This window comes from Poromitra crassiceps (assembly GCF_964638095.1).
Source record: "Poromitra crassiceps genome assembly, chromosome: 1".
Classification (NCBI taxonomy): domain Eukaryota; kingdom Metazoa; phylum Chordata; class Actinopteri; order Beryciformes; family Melamphaidae; genus Poromitra; species Poromitra crassiceps.
In genome coordinates, this window is record NC_139623.1 from 109545140 (window position 1) to 109571787 (window position 26648).

The 26648-nt window shown below is 46.1% G+C and overlaps 1 protein-coding gene across 1 annotated transcript in view; it reads right to left on the reverse strand.

Annotated features, from left to right (window-relative positions):
* Positions 1-26648, reverse strand: part of thsd7ab (thrombospondin, type I, domain containing 7Ab) — a gene marked incomplete at both ends in the record, with an annotated part of 285247 nt that overhangs the window by 26030 nt on the left and 232569 nt on the right. Inside the window, 5 exons of the mRNA XM_083641760.1 lie at positions 3395-3540; positions 14750-14867; positions 15492-15604; positions 22211-22352; positions 24224-24377. Of these exons, the coding sequence (XP_083497886.1) occupies positions 3395-3540; positions 14750-14867; positions 15492-15604; positions 22211-22352; positions 24224-24377 (673 nt within the window). The remainder of the gene's footprint in view (positions 1-3394; positions 3541-14749; positions 14868-15491; positions 15605-22210; positions 22353-24223; positions 24378-26648) is intronic.

Below are 26648 nucleotides of genomic sequence, written 5' to 3' on the forward strand. Positions count from 1 at the left end.
GGGTTGCAGCAGAATGGACCATTTGTGATGTACTTTTGAAAGGGAAATCAAACTGTATATTATCAGCTTTATTTTATGCCTTAAAATGTAGCGCGAGCCCCCTTCCTGGCTGTTCCCCTGCTACATACGTCACGCATTTTGGACTTCCGTTGGTGCCACTCTGTCTCTTATATTAATCTGTCAGGGGCTAACTTCAACCACTAAGGACCACCTCATTCCTCAGATGCTGGTCCGCACCACTGGTGGTTCAGAGTCCAACGCATGTGGCAGCATGGCAAGATGGATTGTGCTCTCGCAAATCCAGCTGCCTCGCAAGGTTAGCCATTTGCCAGTATTGGCCAAATGCCAGGAGGCGAATTTTGGCACTATGGCCGGTAGAAAACGCTCTAACTTAAAAAAGTTTCCTGATTACAATATATGGTTGATGGGTATGTTTTATAATTGTGTCATTAATGTGTATTGGATTTCACCCTCAGTCCCTAATATGTGCCTAAAATGTGCAAAATATAATCTTCTGTTGGTTGTTAACGGATTGACAATAACATTTCTGAACTTGAAATATAGGTAGATGTTTAATATCATAGTTGTTTATTCAGTTCACAGTTAAAAGTTAACAGTTTGAGTTAATAGTCTTTAGTTTCATTTCTGAATTGTATTGATAAGATCAAAGGGGAAATCATTGCACAGACTGGATTATACTCACAGCAGCAAGCTTTATTTGTACAATGCTGGCTCTCCATCAGGCATCATCAGGTCATATTTTTATCACAATCACCCATTCACAGGTTACTCAGTGATGATCTGTTCCTGGGGTCTGTGTGATTCACAGGTTACTCAGTGATGATCTGTTCCTGGGGTCTGTGTGATTCACAGGTTACTCAGTGATGATCTGGTCCTGGGGTCTGTGTGATTCACAGGTTACTCAGTGATGATCTGGTCCTGGGGTCTGTGTGATTCACAGGTTACTCAGTGATGATCTGGTCCTGGGGTCTGTGTGATTCACAGGTTACTCAGTGATGATCTGTTCCTGGGGTCTGTGTGATTCACAGGTTACTCAGTGATGATCTGGTCCTGGGGTCTGTGTGATTCACAGGTTACTCAGTGATGATCTGGTCCTGGGGTCTGTGTGATTCACAGGTTACTCAGTGATGATCTGGTCCTGGGGTCTGTGTGATTCACAGGTTACTCAGTGATGACTGGTCCTGGGGTCTGTGTGATTCACAGGTTACTCAGTGATGATCTGTTCCTGGGGTCTGTGTGATTCACAGGTTACTCAGTGATGACTGCTGTTCCTGGGGTCTGTGTGATGCTCCAACATGAAATATCAACCATTTGAAAAATCGAGGAATCTACTCTGACAAAATGACTGATAGCAGGTATTTTAAGACATCTAAATAGTGCTCACCGTCTTCACTACTCGAAGCATAAATTACACAAGATCTACCCTTCTGTCTCGCCACTATGTGACAGGTGTCAGGTGTCAGAGGGCACATGATCTCATGCCTTCTGGTTCTGCTTTTTTCCGTTAAAATCGCTATTATATTAATTATTAATATTTCGCTAAAATATTTGATTGGTAGTCTAGGGCCTACAACACAACCCTACAGCCAGAGGCGGAACTCGCCATCTTCGGCTGCTCTGAGTCCTCTTTGAACTTCCCTACAGCTGTGCAACAGTCTCTGACACTGGGGACCACTGTTGCCAAGAGACTCATTCTGAAGGAGTGGAAGTCCTCCTCTCCACCCTCTTTTCGGGTATTGCTGATGGACATGATTTCTGTTATACAGATGGAGAGACTCGGGTCCCTGAGGACCAACTCGCTTGGGAGGTTCTCAACTATCTGGGAACCGTTTCTGGCCCACTTTGACGAGGTTAAGAATGACAGGTGACTGAGGTTGGGGGTGATGGTTGGCTTGCCCGGCTGGTGTCTTGTGGACCCCTTGCGTGAGATCCCAAGCACTTTATCTATTACATACATGAGCAGCTGGTAGCACCACATTGCAATGTTAAATGTCAATGATGTATGTGTTTTGTTTTGTTTTTCCCCTGTGTCTGTCTTGTATTGTCTTGTGTATTGTTTCATAAAAAATTTAAAATAAATTATTGAAAAAAAAAAAGAAGACACTAAATAGTAGATAATCAAAGTGTTTCACTGATAAATCTATACTAATTTTACACACTTGGAAATTCCAAAATAACATAGGCTATAGACGGTTTTCACCAGCTGCAACCCCACAGCATTTCCTTTTTCTCAGCTTCTTCTTCTGTGTTTTATGGCGGTTGGCATCCTTAATGTTGCATTATTACCGCCACCTGAATTGTATCAGCTTCACAGTGCTAACTATTGACAGTGTCCACTTTCTCAGCTGTTCAGGGGAAACACTGACATAGCCTACTTCTATTTCTATTTTTTTATTATTTCTTTATGTAAAGATAGGCCTATGCGTGCAATAACGTACTGATAGTCAGCTTACTCTGTAACATGTAGCTTTTATTAGCCTCTCAGGCTAGCTCCGCGGACCAGACAACAACACTTCCTACTACCCAGCGTGTGCACGTCTTTCCGACAGGGGTGGTTGTTATGGCAACTATCAACAACAACAACAACTACTAACTACTACAATACATAAAGACCGAAATAGGCTACATTGTTAATGTGTCTGTCAGAGACACGGCCTAACGTTAACATTTAATATGAGCCGAATATCAGCCTGCGCTCAGCTATGTATACAGGAAGTAAACCGGATATTCAGGTGGGTTGTGATGGTTGTTATTGTTGTCAAGTTAAAACCGTCTATACCGGTAGATATTTTAGACTTTTAAAACCCCTGGTTTAGACTTTTGAATGATCCCTCACTGCATTATGTCCCACCCCAGCATCCTGTTTCAAAGATGCCAGTTCACTGGGTCTTTAAACACACGGACAACGTACCTCCACTCTGCACTTGGACCAGGGGCTGTACACTTCACTGGGTCTTTAAACACACAGACAACGTACCTCCACTCTGCACTTGGACCAGGGGCTGTACACTTCACTGGGTCTTTAAACACACAGACAACGTACCTCCACTCTGCACTTGGACCAGGGGCTGTACACTTCACTGGGTCTTTAAACACACAGACAACGTACCTCCACTCTGCACTTGGACCAGGGGCTGTACACTTCACTGGGTCTTTAAACACACGGACAACGTACCTCCACTCTGCACTTGGACCAGGGGCTGTACACTTCACTGGGTCTTTAAACACACAGACAACGTACCTCCACTCTGCACTTGGACCAGGGGCTGTACACTTCACTGGGTCTTTAAACACACAGACAACGTACCTCCACTCTGCACTTGGACCAGGGGCTGTACACTTCACTGGGTCTTTAAACACACGGACAACGTACCTCCACTCTGCACTCGGACCAGGGGCTGTACTGCCAGCGATAGCAGGGTCTGACGGGACAGGGCTTCCAGTGCTCCATCTGAAGTGGGCAGGGCCGGCCGTCACCCTGCGAGGGCTGGACCACCGAGCGCTGCCGCCACATCTGACCTGCAACACACAGGGAGTGACATCATCAGCGGGGAAGGGGGGGGGGGGGGGGGGGTTCTTGTCAGAGGTGTCATTAACGCTAGAAGTAACCACAGCTCTGCGCTCTCTCCGTCCCGGCACTGAAACTTGAGCCCTGTGCAGCTTACTCGCCTGATCCAAGACAAATTGACTGAATTTGATGCATTCAGCCGCTGCTGAAGAATTTGATTTAGTGCTTAAATAATAAAATTGCGCAGCGTGAAAAGTGGCTGTGTGCTTTTTAGACGAGCAAAAGGTAGGAATGAGACACATGAGGGGACCACCCTAGCAAAACTGCATTCAATCTCTAAACAGCTCATTCTGAATGTGTTTGTGTTGAAATGTATTAAATTAATCAATTAATCTCATTGTACATCGAGTTAACATTTTTAAAGCAATATTTGCCATACTCTTCTAATCTCGGTGCCATCTTGATTCGTTCTTGGTCCGCTTGAGTAAAAAGGCTTTTCTGCCACAGTAATCAGCATTCTCTTTAAATAAACCCAATACTGTACATCACAGCTAACAGCTCAGAGGCTATTGATTTGAAGTACAGAGTTAGCACACTGTGTGATTTCATTTGTTGCTTATACGACTTTCATTTCCTCACTGCCTATCCAGCAACCTGCTCACCTCACTCACAGTGCACCTTAGCCAACCAGCAATCTGCTCACCTCACACTCACAGTGCACCTTAGCCAACCAGCAATCTGCTCACCTCACACTCACAGTGCACCTTAGCCAACCAGCAATTTGCTCACTTCACACTCACAGTGCACCTTAGCCAACCAGCAATCTGCTCACCTCACACTCACAGTGCACCTTAGCCAACCAGCAATCTGCTCACCTCACACTCACAGTGCACCTTAGCCAACCATCCCGAGGGGAAATTGGGACCTGCTACAGTTGTTCATACTCAGGCATGGAAAAATATCAACATAAGCATCAAACATTATAAGAGACATAGGACTGTTCCATACAATGAAATAGAATACAATAGAGGTTACATAGCCTATGTACAGTAAGTGTCACAAAAATACAGGTATGTGCCTTCTCCATCAGTCATTCTCAAGTACGCTTAGTAAAGTGAAATATCTGAGGCAGCGATGGGAGTGGATGACCACCTAGTGGCGTGGACCCTCGACTACCTCACCAACCGACCACAGTACGTCAGACTGCAGGGCTACCAGTCTGAGGTGCTGTTGAGCAACACAGGTGCCCCCCAGGCAACTGTCTTTTCACCCTTTCTGTTCACCCTCTACACCGCGGACTTCCAGTTCAACTCTGACAACTGCCATCTCCAAAAATTCTCTTGACGACTCATCCGTTGTTGGCTACATCATGAATGACGATGAGGAGGACTACAGAGCTCTGGTCAGTAAGTTTGTTGAGTGGTGTGACACCAATCACCTCCAGCTCAACATTGGTGAGACCAAGGATATGGTGGTGGACTACCGGCGGAGGAGGCTGAGGTCTCCAACTCCCATCCCCATCCGTGGGGAGGAGGTGGAAATGGTGGACTCCTATAAGTACCTGGGAGTACTCAACTTGCATGGTCCGAGAACACCGAGGCCCTCTACAGGAAGGCACAGAGCAGGCTGTTCTTCCTGAGGAGGCTTAGGTCTTTTAATGTCTGTAAAAAGCTGTTACAGATGTTCTACCAATCTGTTGTTTCAAGTGTTCAACTGTACCAACATGGACCGCAGGGCGCTACGGAGAGTGAGACGTGCGGCCCAGCACGTAACAGGACGTGAGTTGCCAGAACTGCATGAACTGTATAAACAGCGGTGCCTCAGGAGGTCCCTGAAGATCATCAAAGACACAAACCATCCCCACAACAGCCTGTTCTCTCTGTTACCCTCAGGGAGAAGATACAGGGTTCCAAAAGCACGCACAAATCGCTTGAGGGACAGTTTCTTCCTGCAGGCCACGAGACTCCTTAACATACACAAATAGTGTAGTAGCCGTACTGTACCGTACTGTAGCTGCTACCATTACGTATGTCTAATGTTTAATTGTATGTTTAATAAGGAATATGCTATTTGCACCTGTATGTCAAATACGCCGAATTTAAAACGCCGAGTTTAATTGTATGTTTAATAAGGAATATGCTATTTGCACCTGTATGTCAAATACGCCGAATTTAAAATGTTTAAGCACGACTAAAGTATGCACATGACATGTGCACCTATGTGCAGTGAATATGCCACTGTCTCTGACTTGTCTTATCACTATACTGCCTTATTGCTTGTCGTGTCTCTTGTTGTTTTTGCACTCATATGCCCTGTTATATTTGTACTATGTTGTAAACGGAGTCCACAGCACAAGAATCTCACACGTGATACTTGTACCATGGAGTGACAATAAAAATCTTGAATCTTGAATCTTGAATCTTGTTCTGTTCTTTGCTGTGGCGTGTTGGGGGGGTAACGCCAGCGTGAGGGACACTCTGTGATTACAGCTGGACAGAGCCGTCTGGAGGAGGTGGCAGAGGTGCGCATGAGGAGGAAGTTTACCAGCAATGCGGGAGAACCCCTCCCATCCCCTCCATGACATGCTAATGGAGATGAGGAGCCTCCCATCCCCTCCATGACATGCTAATGGAGATGAGGAGCCTCCCATCCCCTCCATGACATGCTAATGGAGATGAGGAGCACGTTCAGCCACAGACCCCCCCCACCCTGAGACTCCACTAAGCGCTTTGGCCAGTCCTTCGTGCCAGTGACCATAAGGTTCCACAACAGGAGATAACTGAATGAACATGAACTGGCACTTTACACATTTTTGCGCTGCTCTCGCACATGCACTGTGGCACATGGCACCGTGGCACATGCACCGTGGCACATGTACCGTGGCACATGGCACCGTGGCACATGCACCGTGGCACGTGCACCGTGGCACATGCACCGTGGCACATGGCACCGTGGCACATGCACCGTGGCACATGCAACGTGGCACGTGCACCGTGGCACGTGCACCGTGGCACGTGCACTGTGGCACATGCACCGTGGCACATGGCACCGTGGCACATGCACCGTGGCACATGCACCGTGGCACATGCACCGTGGCACATGGCACCGTGGCACATGCACCGTGGCACATGGCTATGCACTTTGCAGGATAAAGGCACACAGGGTCGTATTTATTTGGTTGTCAATTGAATTTTATTGCTCTTATTGGTTTTATTGTTTTATATGCTTTTTATTTATATCTTGACTTCTGTACTTTTAACCTCTGTCCCTGTCACTGTTTTAGACACCTGCATCTCCCCACGGGGATCAATAAAGGTTTCAATCAATATACTGCAGAGGGAGTATAGTAATAGTAGTAGTAGTAGTAGTAGTAGTAGTAGTAATAATCATAATAATAACAATGCAACAGTAATAATAATATAATAATAAAATAAAATGATAATAACGAGTAAGGTGCATCCAGTCAGTAAAGTGAACAGTATCAGTGTGGATCTTTGATTATGGCACAAATTGTGGTAATTTGCAGTTATTGCACATTGAGTTTTATTGCACATCAGGTATACATTATCCAAGTTGGTTTGAGTTTTGGACAGCTGGAGTGAGCCAACCAGCAACCTGGTCACCTCACACTGCACCTTAGCAACCTGCTCACCTCACAGTGCACCTTAGCCAACCAGCAACCTGGTCACCTCACACTGCACCTTAGCAACCTGCTCACCTCACACTCACAGTGCACCTTAGCAACCTGCTCACCTCACAGTGCACCTTATCAACCTGCTCACCTCACACTCACAGTGCACCTTAGCAACCTGCTCACCTCACACTCACAGTGCACCTTAGCAACCTGCTCACCTCACAGTGCACCTTATCAACCTGCTCACCTCACACTCACAGTGCACCTTAGCAACCTGCTCACCTCACACTCACAGTGCACCTTATCAACCTGCTCACCTCACACTCACAGTGCACCTTAGCAACCTGCTCACCTCACAGTGCACCTTAGCAACCTGCTCACCTCACACTCACAGTGCACCTTAGCAACCTGCTCACCTCACAGTGCACCTTAGCAACCTGCTCACCTCACACTCACAGTGCACCTTAGCAACCTGCTCACCTCATAGTGCACCTTATCAACCTGCTCACCTCCCAGTGCACCTTAGCAACCTGCTCACCTCACAGTGCACCTTATCAACCTGCTCACCTCACACTCACAGTGCACCTTAGCAACCTGCTCACCTCACACTCACAGTGCACCTTAGCAACCTGCTCACCTCACAGTGCACCTTAGCAACCTGCTCACCTCACACTCACAGTGCACCTTAGCCAACCTGCTCACCTCACAGTGCACCTTAGCAACCTGCTCACCTCACACTCACAGTGTACCTTAGCAACCTGCTCACCTCACACTCACAGTGCACCTTAGCAACCTGCTCACCTCACAGTGCACCTTAGCAACCTGCTCACCTCACACTCACAGTGCACCTTAGCAACCTGCTCACCTCACACTCACAGTACACCTTAGCAACCTGCTCACCTCACACTCACAGTGCACCTTAGCCAACCTGCTCACCTCACAGTGCACCTTAGCAACCTGCTCACCTCACACTCACAGTGCACCTTAGCAACCTGCTCACCTCACACTCACAGTGCACGTTAGCAACCTGCTCACCTCACACTCACAGTGCACCTTAGCAACCTGCTCACCTCACACTCACAGTGCACCTTAGTCAACCTGCTCACCTCACACTCACAGTGCACCTTAGCAGCCTGCTCACCTCACACTCACAGTGCACCTTAGCAACCTGCTCACCTCACAGTGCACCTTAGCAACCTGCTCACCTCACACTCACAGTGCACCTTAGCAACCTGCTCACCTCAGAGTGCACCTTAGCAACCTGCTCACCTCAGAGTGCACCTTAGCAACCTGCTCACCTCAGAGTGCACCTTAGCAACCTGCTCACACTCACAGTGCACCTTAGCAACCTGCTCACCTCACAGTGCACCTTAGCAGCCTGCTCACCTCACACTCACAGTGCACCTTAGCAACCTGCTCACCTCAGAGTGCACCTTAGCAACCTGCTCACCTCACACTCACAGTGCACCTTAGCAACCTGCTCACCTCACAGTGCACCTTAGCAACCTGCTCACCTCACACTCACAGTGCACCTTAGCAACCTGCTCACCTCACACTCACAGTGCACCTTAGCAACCTGCTCACCTCATAGTGCACCTTAGCAACTACCACACTTTTTTCAGCACATAAAAAACAAATGATCCCCACATGCACAACAACCTCACATCCTATTCCACCAAGAGGAACACCCCCGCCCCCACACACACAGAGAGAGAGAGAGAGAGAGAGAGAGAACACGGAACACACACACACACGGAACACACACAGATAATAAGGTCCCCTATTGCTCATGTAGCATCCTTAAACTTTTATTCCCTGTGATTTAGCAACTGTTGCTGTAGCACCGCCACTTCAAAGAGGTCCCCACGGCCCCCAGAGCAGGAGGACATAATGGGACAGAATCAATTGTCTGATCCTCCGGAACAACAACCAGGCAACAGGAGGCCATATTTGTCATTTGGCAGAGGGAGGTAATGCGATCGCTCTCACCTAAAGAAATGCTTCCTCTCTCTCATTTCTATGGTGTTTTTCAGCCAAGTGCCTGAGATGTTGTTCCTTTCTTTTTACTCTTATTTAACCAAGGACATGTTGCTGAGCGTGCATGATGCCTTTTCTCAGCAACGCCATGCTTCAGTAAATCAGCGTGCAGTTACACACACACACACACACACACACACACACACACACACACACACACACACACACACACACACACACACACACACACACAGAAAACTGTGTTGATGCCGCGAGGGGCTCCTTACGACCCAACCTGGGTCGAATGGTATTTGCAACTAATTTCTTTAAGCTTTATTTATTTACTGTATATTGGCAAGGGTTTTGCTGAGACTGCATGTTTCTTTTCAGCAACTCCCTTTCAAATTCCTACACTCATACACATGAACACTTTGGAGCTGCCCAATACAAGCCCATGCAGTGTTGTAGTGTTGGAGGCTGGGGGTGTAACGTCTTTGTAGTGTTGGAGGCTGGGGGTGTAACGTCTTTGTAGTGTTGGAGGCTGGGGGTGTAACGTCTTTGTAGTGTTGGAGGCTGGCTGGGGGTGTAACGTCTTTGTAGTGTTGGAGGCTGGCTGGGGGTGTAATGTCTTTGTAGTGTTGGAGGCTGGGGGTGTAACGTCTTTGTAGTGTTGGAGGCTGGGGGTGTAACGTCTTTGTAGTGTTGGAGGCTGGGGGTGTAACGTCTTTGTAGTGTTGGAGGCTGGGGGTGTAACGTCTTTGTAGTGTTGGAGGCTGGGGGTGTAACGTCTTTGTAGTGTTGGAGGCTGGGGGTGTAACGTCGTTGTAGTGTTGGAGGCTGGCTGGGGGTGTAACGTCTTTGTAGTGTTGGAGGCTGGGGGTGTAACGTCTTTGTAGTGTTGGAGGCTGGCTGGGGGTGTAACGTCTTTGTAGTGTTGGAGGCTGGCTGGGGGTGTAATGTCTTTGTAGTGTTGGAGGCTGGGGGTGTAACGTCTTTGTAGTGTTGGAGGCTGGGGGTGTAACGTCTTTGTAGTGTTGGAGGCTGGGGGTGTAACGTCTTTGTAGTGTTGGAGGCTGGGGGTGTAACGTCTTTGTAGTGTTGGAGGCTGGGGGTGTAACGTCTTTGTAGTGTTGGAGGCTGGGGGTGTAACGTCGTTGTAGTGTTGGAGGCTGGCTGGGGGTGTAACGTCTTTGTAGTGTTGGAGGCTGGGGGTGTAACGTCTTTGTAGTGTTGGAGGCTGGGGGTGTAACGTCTTTGTAGTGTTGGAGGCTGGGGGTGTAACGTCTTTGTAGTGTTGGAGGCTGGGGGTGTAACGTCTTTGTAGTGTTGGAGGCTGGGGGTGTAACGTCTTTGTAGTGTTGGAGGCTGGCTGGGGGTGTAACGTCTTTGTAGTGTTGGAGGCTGGCTGGGGGTGTAACGTCTTTGTAGTGTTGGAGGCTGGGGGTGTAACGTCTTTGTAGTGTTGGAGGCTGGCTGGGGGTGTAACGTATTTGTAGTGTTGGAGGCTGGGGGTGTAACATCTTTGTAGTGTTGGAGGCTGGGGGTGTAACGTCTTTGTAGTGTTGGAGGCTGGCTGGGGGTGTAACGTCTTTGTAGTGTTGGAGGCTGGGGGTGTAACGTCTTTGTAGTGTTGGAGGCTGGCTGGGGGTGTAACGTCTTTGTAGTGTTGGAGGCTGGGGGTGTAACGTCTTTGTAGTGTTGGAGGCTGGGGGTGTAACGTCTTTGTAGTGTTGGAGGCTGGGGGTGTAACGTCGTTGTAGTGTTGGAGGCTGGCTGGGGGTGTAACGTCTTTGTAGTGTTGGAGGCTGGCTGGGGGTGTAACGTCTTTGTAGTGTTGGAGGCTGGGGGTGTAACGTCTTTGTAGTGTTGGAGGCTGGCTGGGGGTGTAACGTCTTTGTAGTGTTGGAGGCTGGGGGTGTAACGTCTTTGTAGTGTTGGAGGCTGGGGGTGTAACGTCTTTGTAGTGTTGGAGGCTGGGGGTGTAACGTCGATTTTTAAAAAAAACGATTAAAACGATTAAAACGATTTTTAAAACGACGATTAAAACGATTTTCAGACGGCAGCCCGTCTTTATTGTCACACAACACACTACAACACATGCATGCGGCCACTACACACACTCATGCTGATGGTGGCCGGTGAAATATGTCCTCTGCATTTGACCCATCCAGGCTTGTCCTTTCCTCCAGGGGGCGGGCCAGGAGCAGTGGTCGCTTTCTCGTACAGCGCCCGGGGACCGACTTCGGATGTTGTCGTCACTGGTCGGATGACGATGACGATCTGATCTTCTGCATGTTTTTAGTGGGGGGGTTATATACGGAGGAACCCCCTGGGGGAGCACGGGGAGAACATGCAAACTCCACACAGACAGAAAGGCCCTTACGACGAGATACCCCACCTGGGCAGTAGGCACTGAAGATATGGGGGGGAACACAACCACAGCGCCCACAGTGTCCCAGGCGAGAATCGAACTCAGGACCTTCTGACTGTGAGGCGACAGCGCTACCGACTGCGCCACCGTACCCCCGCCAGAACCCTCTCCCACTGAGCCACCGTGCCCCTGTGTCGTTGGTCTGAACGGTCATGAGCAGTGCTGTAGTGGTAAAAAAAAAGGTGGGTAAACTATACTTTTGACTCGAGGCAGCTTTCTCACGCAGCACCGGCAGTGTTATAACGGCAGATAAATAAGCTTCCGTGACCGATATACAAGACAAAATATGAGAGTATATATAACAACTTAATCTGAATCATATAGCCCTATAAGGTATATCAGGGGGTTCCCCCACATTTCTGAGTAGCCAGCCAGATAGAAAAAGTAGCTGGCTATGGGATGGGCCTTGCCTTGGGGGGGTCCGGGGGAATTCTCCCCCGTAAGATTTTTTTTTTTACATTTTAAAGTAAAATTCATCAACCTGGTGCATTTGAGAGCAAAATGAACTACACACATCTCTAATGTGTTGTGACTTTACAAATAATTAGGCCTAAACAATCAATATAAAATGTATTTATTGAACATTTGTTGAATTTCTCCAGGTATGAAAAGTAGTAGGTAGCCTACTTTAAAGGACATTGTATGAACCCAGTATATACAGTTTGAAGAGTAATATAGTTCTCTCTCTCACACACACTGTACCTGTGATTGTCAGCTTCAGCTTTATAGCTAAAAGTATGTAGACAGATTGAATCTGTGATTCTTGAATACCAATATATAATTCAAACTGTCCACAAACACATTGGGCAAGGATAGGTAGACAACATACTGTACATGGAAATAAAAGTGGTTCTGCCACTCTGGCCACTAAATTTTAGTCAGCCAATATTTATTTATAGGCTACAGATCTCGGCACAACAAACACCAGTATGTTTCTAGATACTTTGGTCATATTATATTGGCTTTATACAGTAGCACCTGGACTATTCAAGTCGACTCGCACGCACCTAATGTTACAAACTTTACTTGATCAGAGGGAAATCAATCATGATTCACTCTTCAGTTGTAAAACGGTGAGCCTATATGATTTTCCCCACTCCGGACACACATTTTTAACCAACCTTACCTATGTTCAGCTCACCATGAGCTGGTCTCCAAATGCGCACTCCAAATTGCACCGTTAAGTTGTTTGAAGGGAGCGCTGTCTGGGCAGGCAAGCACAGCTCGATAAAGGCACCAACGTGACCGGGGCCGTGTACCTTTCCCGCGGAGCGCTCCACAAAAATAGGCTACGGTTCGCGGAGATCCTGGTCAGTGCCATGCCCATGTGTAATCTTTTTTCTTTTCTTTTGGTGTGTGATGTGCTTGGCGTGGTCTCCGCATCAACGGAGTTTACGCGAACGTGTTAAAACTCGTGCAATAATAAGTGTGCATAAACGATTTAAACATGTGAGTAAACGATCTTAAAAGGTGCCTAAACGCTGCAGAGCATTGAAAAAGGTACGTAAACGCCGTTTACGTGCGTTTAGCCACCACTACAGCCCTGGTCATGAGAAGGTTCACTTTTCCCTCTTTGTTGTTGTTTGTATTTGGCTTATTTAGATTCACTTTGTCCAATTTAGAAGTGAACCAGGGCTTGTGAGTAAGTCATATGGATTCACAAGCAGCTTGTTTATTGGGCAGAGTTTTGGTGACCTGTCATGACCTGTCCGGTTAGAGATCTTGTCAGCAACGGGGAGCAAAAAAGAAAAGAAAAGTGATTCCAGTCTGTGGAACACATAAGAACAAACTGCAGGATATGAGCTTCAGTCCAGACTTCATTTTGTTCTGCTAGACATGTCAACATCTGTCCTATAAACCCTTGTGTTTTAGAGTTGTTTCTTGTAGTTTGTTTTGGTTTGTTTGGTTTGGTGGTCCTCTTTGTTGTTGCCTTTTTCTCTATTTATCTTCAGAGTTTGTCCTTGCTACTGCTAGTTCCCCACATGCTCCACAGTCCCTCTCATTGCTTGACCCCCGTTGCCTGGTGAAGGTATGCAAGTGAAGTCACCAGCCACTTCTTTTCACTTGGCAGCGAGGAGCTAGCATTTGATTGGTAGTAATGTGATGTAGAGACAGAGGGACAGATGAGGTGAACTGTCGCAGGCCAACTGCTCCTATTGTAGCGAGACAACGTGCAATCTGCTGGGACTGTATTGTGTAGCGCTCTATGGTGCGCTGCCATTTTCGGCACTTGAGGCAGAATGTGTCGCATAAACACATTTTGTAACTTAATGATGTATGCTGCAGCGAGTAATACTGTCATAGCTAATGCATGAACAGTTTAAACATAGAATTTTAATGCAAATTGGAGCTTTGGTGAACAGGGTGAGAGTCTGATATTTTGGGATGGATTTTGATATAATTCATTAGTCCCTAAAGGGTGGGGGGGGGGGGTGGGGGGGGCGACCTCACTTGCACTACGACATCCTGCCAATCCATTTGTGTTGTGCTTGGTTATTGTTGCGCTTTTGAGAAATATAAAAAAAAACAATAAATGTTACCCTTTAGTAGTCTGGAAAAAGTTGTCCATGCGTTTATGTCTTCTCATTTAACCACAGGAGATCTCTGTATTCTTGCATAAGTTGGAGGTTCCTCTCATTTAAAAAACGCAGCAGCTAGGCAAACATCTTAATTGATTACCTGTTACTTTTAGAATTTATTTTAACATTTTACTGATCATTTTCAACGGGCAGATGTGTCTGGCACCAAGCTATATCACGGACCATTTAACCCCATGTGAGCCGGATCACAGCCTGAGCTTCCTATTGGCTGATGTAAAGTAAAGATTGTTAACTAGATGCGTTTGGCCCTTTGCCATCTAGACTGTGGAGCGACCTGCCTGAGGAGCTAAATCACTATCATCTTTTAAAGCACTCTTGGATGAACTAGCTTTTATCTAATGATCTTTTAATTAATTGTCCCTGAACTCACTTTCTATGTGCTCCTTTTTGTTTCTTGCTTTGCTTTCATTGCTTTTCGCTTTTTACTGTTGTTTTGATCTTTTTGTAGTTTTAATTGACTCCCTGCTGTGTTGTGGAAATTGCTACACACAGAGAGTCTGATATTATTCTGGTTAAGATAGAGTTAATATGATGATGGTGTTGAGCAGTACGTTTCATATCATCCGTCTTCCGTATACCTTCCAGTCCGCACGTCTGGGAGCACTCGGACCAGGCCGACCACTCTGACAGCTGGCAGTTGACGGGACACTCCACCACGCAGGAGACGTTCATCTGCCACTTCTTCTCCAGATTCAACTACAGCACAGAGGAAATGGGGGGTGGTCAATTCACAACTCTCATCATCAAAATCGTTCATATCACCGGTGGCACACACAGAGCAGTCTCCGCACCGCCGATTCAATCTGTCAGAGCCGGGGCGCCAGCTTGACCTCTCGACACTACAACTCCCACAAGCCTTTGTTCTGGCATGGGGCACGGCTGTGCTGGGTAGCATCAGCTCAGCCAGTTGGGATAGTGAAAGCTGGTCTGAAAGACAACACACACATTGTGTTTTTGTGAATGAGCCAGGCGATGATGAGGCCATGGGTTAAATAGCTGTGGGGGAACGCTTCGCCACAGCCCGCCGGCTGCAATTACAGGGAGCCTAGACAAATTATGAATGAATAAAATACTCAGCCTAAAGCACAGACAACAATCTCTGTATGGGAATACATTTGAATACTTCTTGCTGCAGGCCCTAATAGTACTCGAAGTGTATGGTAATATATTGTAATGAGTGACATGATTAAGCCATTAAGAAAGAATGTATGCGTCAAAGAAACAAAGCGATAACTACAGCGTTTAAGAAAGACTGAATGAAAGAAAGCAAATGACAATACAATGAATAAAGAGTTTTTTCAGGACTAGTTCAGGACTCACCTCACAGAATTTGAGGTCGACAGACTTGCCATCACTGCGAACACAGTCCAGCATCCGGGTCTTGATGCCGACCCCACACACAGCGTTGGGACTTAGCTGACATGTACTCCAGTCTGAGGGGGGACAGAAGACATTTTGCGCATTTAGTATAGCTATGCTCTCAAATTCGTCAGTGTCAGTTTCAATCTGAATGGGTAAAAATGCCAGTGTTTCTGCACCCGGCAGAGTTCCTTTAACACTTTATAGATATTTCTGTCATATCACCTCTATGAGTGGATAAACCACATTCCCATCAACACTTGTCAACTGAAAAGTCAACAAGTCAAAATCAGCTGTGAAGGCACACTGCCATCATAACCAAACAATACAGTAGCAGACTGTAGCAGTCAAACCCAGAGTGTCACAGACATGTCATAGATATTCTCCTATTTTAAAATGTTTCTGTATGATGCAGAAGTGCAAGGTAAATAAATAAGGGAGAGGCAGGGGAAAAAAATACTTTTCTTCTTGCAGATATGGCATGGCATGTCACCTGCAGTGGCTGATACATCTCAAACTTCACCAGACGCTTTCACAATTTTACCAGCGAGTTTAGAATCGTTTTAGAGTAGAATATATGACCCTCACATGATGACTGGTTAGGTTACCTGACAGTGTAGATCAAGCCCCCAGGAATAGTGCTGGGCTGTGAAGCCATTTGAACATGGTGGCGAAGCTCTCTATTTTGCAAGTCACGTGACGCCATGCAGCCCAGAAAGGAAAATTCCCATCCACTTGCATGGGGACCCCGGCAGCTGTTAAACCCAGGGGAATTTTTTCCGGGTGTCACTCAAAGTATAAAACGACTCTTTTATATTATCAAATAATTTTTTATGGGGCATTTTTTCTTCAGAAGCCACTAAGAGCCATATACGAGTGTGTTTTCTTCTTGTAATACAATCCATGGGTGGGAGGGGTGGGAGACGTCATGGAACACGTCATGCAACAGATGCGCACTTCGCCTTAGGCCGCATGGTCAGGAAGTAAAACCAGGAAGAAAAACCCCCCATGATGACTTCATGCGCCAGTGAGCAGCCTCCGTCCGAATGCATGGGTGGGCGTGGCTCATCCCCTATCCAGTTCTTTTAAAGGTCCCATTCCGTGCAAAAGCTGTTTTTACTTGTAAATGCATATATACTGCTGTCATCCCTCCCTGTAATGAGTGGTCACAAGCTCAGAACTGCCACAGTTGGATTTGTCCCTATCCAGCTTCCCCCTGCAGTCTCCTCCAAGCCACACCCCCAAACGCTTCGTTTGCCCAGAGGGGAATTGGGACGTCACGATGGTCCTCAAGCATACTGCGCGGGTCTCTCTCACACAAGCTACCTGCACCATTTTGTCTATAGCCACAAAATTAACACTTCTAGCTGGAGCGACGCCAACTGTACGTGATCCAGCAACTGCGGAGGTGCATTCGGTAAGTCTAGGCATTTTGAGATGTCCTCTTTAGCGTAGCAACCGTTAAGTTAGCGATAGCTCGCAACCTGGCGTGCTGGTTCACAGACGCTAATCTGATTGGCCGCTGGGAGCCTGGGGCGGGCTCTCCCTCAGCGGCCAATGGGAACTGTTAGTTCTGAATATATTATAGAAACAGACCATTCTTGGGAAGCGACGAGATGAGGAAGTGAGAACTCCGTCACAACAAACGGGGTTGCTATATTTTCGACAAATTAATCCAGAATCATGTTTTATGGACCAGAGACACACGTTTTTAAGAGGTTACAGCTGCACGAATTGGGACCTTTAATACATCCATGGTGTAGATAGAGACACTGCAAAACGCGTCATCATTCAGAAGCCACGCCCAAGACGGGGGAAAATACAAGGAAGCACTGCCTGATGACTGCAGCTAGGAAAACAAACCGCGGCTAACCAGGGCGAACGGAGGAACTCTCGTCAGATATAAATAGTTTTGCGGGGTTTTACAGGGATTTGGACAGTTTTCTTTTTAGATAATGTCAAAAGATTATTTCAGTACATTTCCTCCAACGGAGAGGGAAAGGTACATCGAGAAAATGAACTCAGTTGGCCTGGAGCAGTTATCCCTTTTCATTGGCCAAACAAGGCTGGATAAACGATCCCACACAGTGGCCTGAAGTGAAATACTATGACATGAGCTTTTAGGCATGTTTAAATTAATGAAAATAATGCTGGTGTAACGTCAGACAGATGGCATCAGACGCGCTGGCGTTCTCCTATGTCACATAGTTGCACACAAAGATCATATATATGGAAGATGAACACTCCAACTTACTTCCTTGGTTCCGGAAGCGAATGGCTTCCTTGTTTTGCTCGGGAGTACAAAAAAACTTTAATTGGTGATTTTTTACATTTGTTGTCTGCGCAGCCCCAACACACAACAGCTTTTAGCTATGTTTAATTCAAGGAAAATGACGCTGGTGAATGGGAGTGAACGGAGCGATTTCCCCCGTGATGGGCGTGGCCTATTTCATGCAGTGTCTCTATGGTAGGATAAACAACAAACAAACATATTGATCAGCATGTGGCTGCTGCAAGGAGAGGTAGAAGGTGATCAATGAAGAGGGGAATGTATTCAAATCACAAGGAGAGGCATTCTGATCGCGTCTTACCTTTACAATTTGACACATTTCCAGTTGAAACAGGATGTTGGGGCGGGACTGTGGCTGTGACTGTGGCTGTTCAAAAGTGTCCAAAAGCTCCAAAATGCTTTGCACATAATCTTTTGCTGTCACAAATTCATGCCCCGCCGTACCATGTTGCCACTCGTATCACTTTGTGAGGGGGGGCATTTCAGGTTAAAGAGGTGTCAATTATGACGGCAAATTAGCTAACAAGATGAAAAAGTCATGTTGTATTTCGTTGTGACTTGCAAGTCCATTGAACAGTCCTGCCAAATGAATCAATTGACATAATGGCTGACATACTGAACTCAAATTCCCAGGACTTCACTTGATAAATCACTAGTTTTCATTTGGAAAACATTGTAACTATAATGTCCCATGCATGCATGCAAACGTTAGCATGATGGGCATCCTGATGACTCAGCACAGCAGACTGGGAAGCATGCCATGTACAGTACGTGCAATGTCACGGGTTCAACTCCAGCTCATGACCTTTATTGCATGACCGCTCTCTCTCTCTGCACAACTATCAAGTCAAGTTGACACGCCTTAAAATGATCTCAGGGGGGAAAAAGTCTACATTTGGAGTGAGTCTCCAAATAGCTTCTGGCTGGCATAGATCACGTCCCACCATCTGCCTTAACCAAGCTGTATGGCAGCAGAGCAGGATAAGGAGGATTTAAAAGCAACATCAATACTAGTTTTTCCACAAGAAACCTTGTCAGAAAACCTCAGGACCTTGGCTTTACTGTGCTCCATCACTCTGGACATGCTGGGGAATAAACAGCCCTCCAAAAACGGAGTGCTGTGAACTGAAAAGGCTCCATTTTATCGCAGTGTTTGGGTGCCAGAGCCTTGTTAAAAAACACTGTAACAACAGGGGGGGGGGGCTGAGGTATCACTCACGAAGAAGCCATCCTCTGACAGAGATGAGTAGCTGTTTTTAGCTGCAGCGAGCTCATTTGCGAGCTCGACTCTGAGCTGGGGACTCGTGTCTCCTTCTGCTGAGGAGCTTTGTGGCACTCTGGGGAGCGAAATGAGGAGATTTCAACTAGAAAGAGCGACAGTGAGAGACAGCCAGAGACATGCAGCGAGAAACAGTGAGGGACGGTGCAGCCAAAATGGTCTCAGCGTCAACAATGAAAAAGAGCCCTTTTCCCAATAATGATCTCTGCTCGTATGTGATGTACATATACCCTGGGAGGCCTGTGTGCTAGCGAGTAGCTGGCACTTCTTCCAGTTTAGCGATATAGATGCAGAGCTAAGAGGAGGGAAGATGGGGGGAGTGGGTGAGGTGGCTCAGAATGGGGAGCGATACCATTGAAGGTAACAACAAATCCAAAGGAAAATACTTCCAATTCATGCTACTACTATATACTGTATAGATATATATGTATGTATATATATATATATATATATACATATAGGGCTGTCAAACGATTAATTTTCTTAATCACGATTAATCTTGCGATTAACTATAGTTAATCGCAATTAAGCGCATCTTTGTATCGCATGTTTAAAATGCCATTATTTTGCATTTCAAAGCATTTTAAATTCGATATTAATCATTCTTACCAGTGTGTCGTGATTGGGAATCAAATGAATGCAAATAAATGTACTTTGTGATCTTGAATTTTAGATTTATTTTCAATTCAATAGAAGTAGAAGGACAAAAAACCAGCACTCAAAATAAATCATTTTGGGTTGTTTTAATACCTTCAAGCATTGACAATGCTGAGGAAGGCTTACGCCGAAACGTTCATTGTCACTGCTGTTTCTGCTTGGAGGTATTAAAACAACCCAAAAGGATTTATTTTGAGTGCTGGTTTTTTGTCCTTCTATATATTGTTTGCGCCTTGCACCGAAACTTTTTGAAACTTTTGAGAGTGCTCACCAGTCGTGACTTGCAGTGACTGACTCTTTGGACAATTCAATAGAAGTGCAATGTAGACAGGAGGTAACAATGTCTACAAAATATATCTTGAACAGAAAATAAATGCACAATTGTAAGTGCAGTAGTACACGCTCCAGAACCGATACTTCCGGCGGCGGCGCTGTGGAGCATTCGAAAGCCAAAATGACACAGCCGAAGAAGGCTGTGTCTGAGCTAAAAACTTTGGCACTTCCATGTGAATAATGGCTCGGTATTGGAAACTACGGAAGATTTTGGAGTACATTGGATAACAACATTGTGTGTGAGGTAGGTACAGTTTTATTGTGATTGATAACGTGTATATCGCGTGAAGCCATTGGAGCCGACCTCCCAGTGGCTAGAGGACCCGCGCATCCGAGACTCTGAAGGAAGAATGACTGATGAGTCTCGCGTTGAGGCTACGGCGACGCTAGCTGCTTCGGTATGCTTAGCTTTTAGGTGATAGCTCAAACTCGATGTACTTTGGTGATATTTTAATTCCGTTTCACACAAGGTGCAAACTACTGTTGACTTGTCCACTGTGCCATTTGGGAGTTTTTAAAGTAAAACGAGCCATTTAGAAGCGTGTTGCTCTTTCTTTTCCATGCCTGCAACAGCAGGAGACAGGAAACCGCTGCGACCGGCTTGACTACAAGTACGGGTGTGTCGAAGGGACAAAATAGCGGCATGCGATTAACGTGATAAGAAAAACAAAACGCGTTATGGTCGGCCCTTAATCGCATCGCGTTAACGCTGACAGCCCCTAATATATATATATATATATATATATATATATATATATATATTACAGTTTTAATTTGAATGTCTTGTATTGGCATTATAAATGTAGTAAATTACAGAGTGAAATGCAAAAAAAGATAAAGTAGTCTCTACCATATGATATGGGGGAAGTTCAGTGACGGAAGCTTGTAAAGGTTGCCAGCTCAAATCCCAGCGCAGCTTTGAGAAAGGCACTTAAGTGTTCAGCGGTTGAAACACTGTGGCTTTACTGGTTTTAATGGCTGTAACTGTGAGTGTGAAGCAGGCCTTTGCAGAGCTAGTGTGCTCAGTCAACCGTCCTCATAAAAACAATAAACACACACAAAATTAGGCCATGACAAAAGAGATAGGAGTTTTTCTTCTCATATGCAAAGCACAACTGTGCATGTGTGAGTGTCGCTGGGGTGAGCAGAGATCAAAGGCTGTGGGAAGCATGACATAATCCTCATTCAAACACAGTACAAGTTCCACAACTTGCAAGCTATGAAATTGCTACCCTGTAGGAACAAAGGGTACAAGATTGTAAAAAAAGAACAAAAGAAAGAAATGGACAAGGGAAAGTTAGCATTGCTCTGCTGGCCCCTAAAGCAGATGAGGGGCAGCTTCTGAAAAGGTTGATGTGGGTTCACATCACATCTCCCAGGGAGAACAGAGAACGGAGCGGTCCCCTATTTTCACATCACTGTAATGCGTGATGTGGTTAAAGTCAAGGCACGTTCAACTCAGAATCCCCAGGGCAGAGCCCCAAAATGTGCTGCATCCAAAAAGGCAGGTGCATACTGTAGTTTGGAGGTAGTCTGACTGCCTGGAAGCAGGCTGCGGGTCTACTGTATAAGCTCCGCCATTGGCTCCGACCATTTCAGTCGGAACGGAAATGGATTTCCATTCTGCTCCCTGCGTGTCGCTCTCAAATGCCTCCTCCGCTGTGAAACAACAACAACAACAACGCTAGCTTGTTGCTAAAGGCTTAAAATGGCAGGTTTTGACAAAATACATGTGACAGCGAGGAGTTTCATCGGCAGGACGTAGCACGTGGGAGGATCACGCTATTCCCCCCAGTTCTTCTCGCTCTCGAACAGGTGCCCCAACTGACCAGAGGAGGCACTAGTGCAGCGACCCAGGACACATACCCTTCATCCAGTTTCCCACCTGCAGACACGGCCAATTGTGCATGTATGGATGCCGGACCAAGCTGGTGGCATCATGGGGGCTCGAACCGGCGACCCTCGTGTTGGTAGGAAGGGGAGTCTACCAACCTTGACGCCCATGGAGTTATTATGGTTGAAATCAGCGTCAGCTCAGCTAAGGCGCTGCCATCCATTGCAACTTTATGAAGACGATGCATCTTATTGCAACAGGATGTTTTGATGTGAGACTTGCTCTACCTGTGATATTGTAGAAGTAGTTGAAGCAGTTGAGGTTGAGGCTGCATGGCTCCTTGTCTGCGGTGTCCGGACACTGCCTGCCCACGCTGGGCGAGCGGATGGTATACGCCGTGCGCACTCGGCTGATAGTTCTGGTGCAGGGCTGAAACAGAGACTTTATATTAACCAATCAGGAGGTCACAAAAACGCCCCTAAGAATGCGTAAATGATTAAGCAATCCATATTGCATATTCCATCCCATTTGATTGAATGACTATGATTTGAATGATCTCTCTACTTGCTCCACTCTAGCACTATGAAGATTATACTATACCTCACTATATCTCTTAATGTATTTATATGTATTTTTGTTTTTTATTTATTTGTTTCTGGTTTGTCTTGTACTGTGAATATTTCTGTATGGTTGTGTATGTTTTATATTTTGAAAAGAAAGAAAGAAGTGTTGTCTAAAAAAAAAAGCAATCCATATTGCGGCAAGTGATAAGAATTCAATGCAGACAGATCGCTGGATTGGAACTAAGCCCTTTTTTCAATAGGGCTGCCACTGTGATGTCCATATTTATTGAACACTAAAGTCGATTCAACGGTGAATTTGTCCGCTTTTTGGATTATTTTCCATCTTTTTGCACCATATTTCATTTCAAGTGGATTACTATAGGCAAGCCATTCCCCCGGGTCGGCATATCCTCGAGGAGTTGTTTTCTCATTTAAAAAAAAAAAACATTCCTCTCTTTCTCTCTCCCGGTATTCCCAGAATGAGGAATTTCATATTTTTTTTCTTCCTTCAGCAGGAAATGACAGGGTGGCTCCGACACATATTCTGCTGCAACGGTGAACAAGCAGATTCTACACAGCCATTGGTCACAGATGGAGAGTGGGGGGAGAGATGACAGCCTTTGGAATAACTCCATCGCTGGCGTGATGAATAAAACATGTGAGAGAGAGACCCCACTGATGCCGCTGCAGACTCCATGTCGAGATTGGAATTGTAGGAAGTCGGTGTGTCAAGCACTTTGCGAGAGAATGGGGTGTGATTAACAATGGCCAGGGTGCTGATGTGAGAACAGCAGGTGACGCCGGAGCAGTTAAATCGTCTTTTTACCACGAAACCCGAGGTGTCAGATGGGGAGAAAGTGAACGCAATGTTCTGTCACCTTGTGTGTTTTTGCAAGTGTGAGAGAGAAGATTGTGTGCTTGCTGCAGCCTTCAGGCCTAAAGCTTGGCTCCTGTGATGCAATCAGGGCTTGGCATCTCTCATACTCTATTTGTGAGTTCGTACTCTTTTATATACGAGTTGGAAAAGTGTCACAGGCGCAGATGTAGAGGCTGGCAAACCCAGTATCCTCATGTCTTACTCACTTAAACCTGATTTCTTTTAAGGCTGAAATAAATATGAGATGACTTTCTAGTATACACCATAGTAAGTAGCAGCAAACTGAAGTAAGGTATGTTTCGATTCTGACTTTTAGGAAGAAAAAGCATTAATCAATGCTTATCTGAAAATATAACTGATTACTGTTTTTTATTGGTTGTAGTTTGCCTTGTGATGATCGCCAACTGGAAGTCATAACTTACCCAGCTTGAGAGTTGCCACTACATCACTGCCGACTGCCAAATGTAAGCCGAGGTGTATATGTATCACAAAATGTAAATCTGGAAACCTGCTCATGAGTTCCCAGAGTCTTTATCATAAATCGCCTTCCTCCCCTGCTCAGTACGCAGTGACTACAGGATAATATAGGTGATATATATACGCCATTTTTCTTCTGCTCTAGAGTTAATATATCTCATTTATTCCTCCATGTGGATGGGAAATAACCTGCTGACAAAGATTCACACACTACTTGCGATAATAGAGTGCCACTACTCTTTGAATTCCTCGAGCCTTACCGAAATATTTCTGATAAGAAGAAGATATCAAAATAAATGGGCTTCAAAGCAGTCTGACGTTCCCCATTCTTGTCGGCGGCAGACAGCCAAGCTCCGGCATTCTGATCTGGGTTCAGCTCTTACCAGGCTGCAGCGGCTCCAGGAGCCCCAGTCGTTGAGGACGCAGTCCTCGGGGCAGGGCAGCCGGCTCTCCCTGGCCCCCAGGGGCATCTCCTCTGGGTCACACAGGTAGTCCTCCACCGGGTCAGACGGCCCGTCAATGGTGTTGAGCATGCACCTGTGGAACAGGACACAGAGTCAGACATCACTGCTACTGAGAACGCTGCGGTCAAATGTTCTGTTTAATGTGGACATGGGGATGACAGGTACATGGGGTGCAACCTATACACAATGTTTCTCAAGCAGTGACATGTGAAATAAATCGCAGTTTGGACCTAAGTTGCGTTCCTTTCGTTGTTTTTTAAATACATTTATTATAGCGACAATACAAAAAGTAATTGTTTTGATGTGTGTAGTGGGGTTGTTTATGCAACAATTTGGATGCAACAACTAGGTGTCATTAAAAGAAGAGGATGTTTTACATCGGATAGCGTCTTAACTTCACGTGAAGACTCAGGTAGGAGCCAGCATTTAGACCTAGACGTGAAAATGGCACAGTGTAAAATGGGAAATGCGTTACATTCGCCGGGCGCTAATGCGCTCAGTATGAGCCAGAAGCGCCCGGCGAGCGGGGTAAAGTTGTAACAGACTATGGGGAAAGATACATCAGACATATGGGAAATGTTTGTGTGGCTATATTATGTCCAAAGTAATCTACTCTATATTTTTTGGTTTTGAGTATCTAAGTTTTAGTTTAGTTTTATAGTTTCACCTATAACAATACTGATTCCTAGTGGTAGGAAGGGACGCCAACATGACAACAATCAATACACTTGTATTTGCGTAAAAAAAAGAAAATCAGTGTTGTTATGTTTAGTACTGTACTGTACTGTACTGTACTGTACTGTACAACCCATGCGAGCGCGAGCGAAGCGAGCGCGAGCTCGAAAAATTGGGCCGATTCGAAATTGTGGGCCTGTCTGACACATGGCACGTAGCATTTTTGGTCCCAGTCCAGCCCTGAACCAGGCATAGGGCTCTATCGTCGTACGGTGCCATCGTTTGCGCTGCGTTTGTGCGCCTCTTATTGCTATCTTCCCAGCATCTTAAGCTATCGTCTGCCTCCACCGTCCAGTTTTGCGCTGTGATGACACAGGTGTAGGTGTGGCCCAGGCGTGTCGGTGGGCCTCTAGCCTATCATGTGGCTCGCACAAGTGAGTGTCATTTAGCGCTGTGGGGAAGATACCGTCGGTATGTGCCGAGCGCAAAGAGAGGTTTGGGCGTTGCCCGTTCCAAAATAGGCGTTCCAGCGCAATGTGTTAGAAAAAGGGGCCCTGGGTGCTCTCAATTTTAACGCCAGCAAATAGCTGGTCTTAGCGCAAACAACCCCACTACGTCAGGCGTATGCCTGAGCGCAGACAGTATTCTCCGTGCAGTGCAGGAAATCCTCGCTTGGATAGGCCCATTACGCACGGCTCGCGCGCGGACACAATTCCCTCCTCAGAATGCCATTGTGATTTTCAACTAACCTACACTGCAAAAAAAACACACACGTTGATTTAACAATGAGAATTCGTTTGTCATGGTTTTGTGCGAAAAAGTGAGGGGAGGGGTGCTTTGTGTTCAGCTAGTATGCCGTGTCTTGAAGGGGGGTCTCCCCGAAGAAGGTGTGAGCTGGGCCGGGTAGGGGGGTCGGTGTACAGGGTGGGTAGAGGCACTGCCGAGGCACTGAGGCAGCGCTGTGCGTGGTCCCGCGGATCGAAATCAGTTTCTGCCAGCAAATCACTTTCTGACACAACACCGGCCAGTAGGCTATACAGTAACCATTGATAGTATACAGTAACCCCTCTCCCTGCACCATTGCACCATGTAACAATAGATCTGAAGAATGTGAAGAATTCTGGTCAGAATTTCCACATTTGACACCAAACTGTTGCCATTTTACCATTTGTATCATTTTTCAGCAGCATAACTGGCATAAGCGCCCTCTAAGGGTGGAACACTGCTTTTTTTTTCCTCAAATGAATGGGAGATTTGGTACAACCTGACGTCAGGTTGTCCCCAAAGACTATGGGATTTCAAGATAATTACTCCCATACCCCCCCTGTACCCTTTCGGCTCCTCAGAACTCCAAGCCTATTCCCATGATGTCACTTAACCTGTTAATTTATTACAATCGCCTGTTATTTTCCTACCAACTCCTATGTAACACAATACTATCAATAAACGCCACTATAATCATAAAAGGAAGGACATGACATTGTGTTGCTGTAAAATCATTCCCAACCCTTTTATAAATCTCCAAAACAGCAACTTTTCAGGAAGTTTGTATGGGGGTAAAATGGTGTCAGATCAGCTGTAAATGGACAGACGATTCACAAATAGATAGTACAATCTGTAAACACATAACACGATCCACAAATGTGAAACCCAACTCACAAATATATTT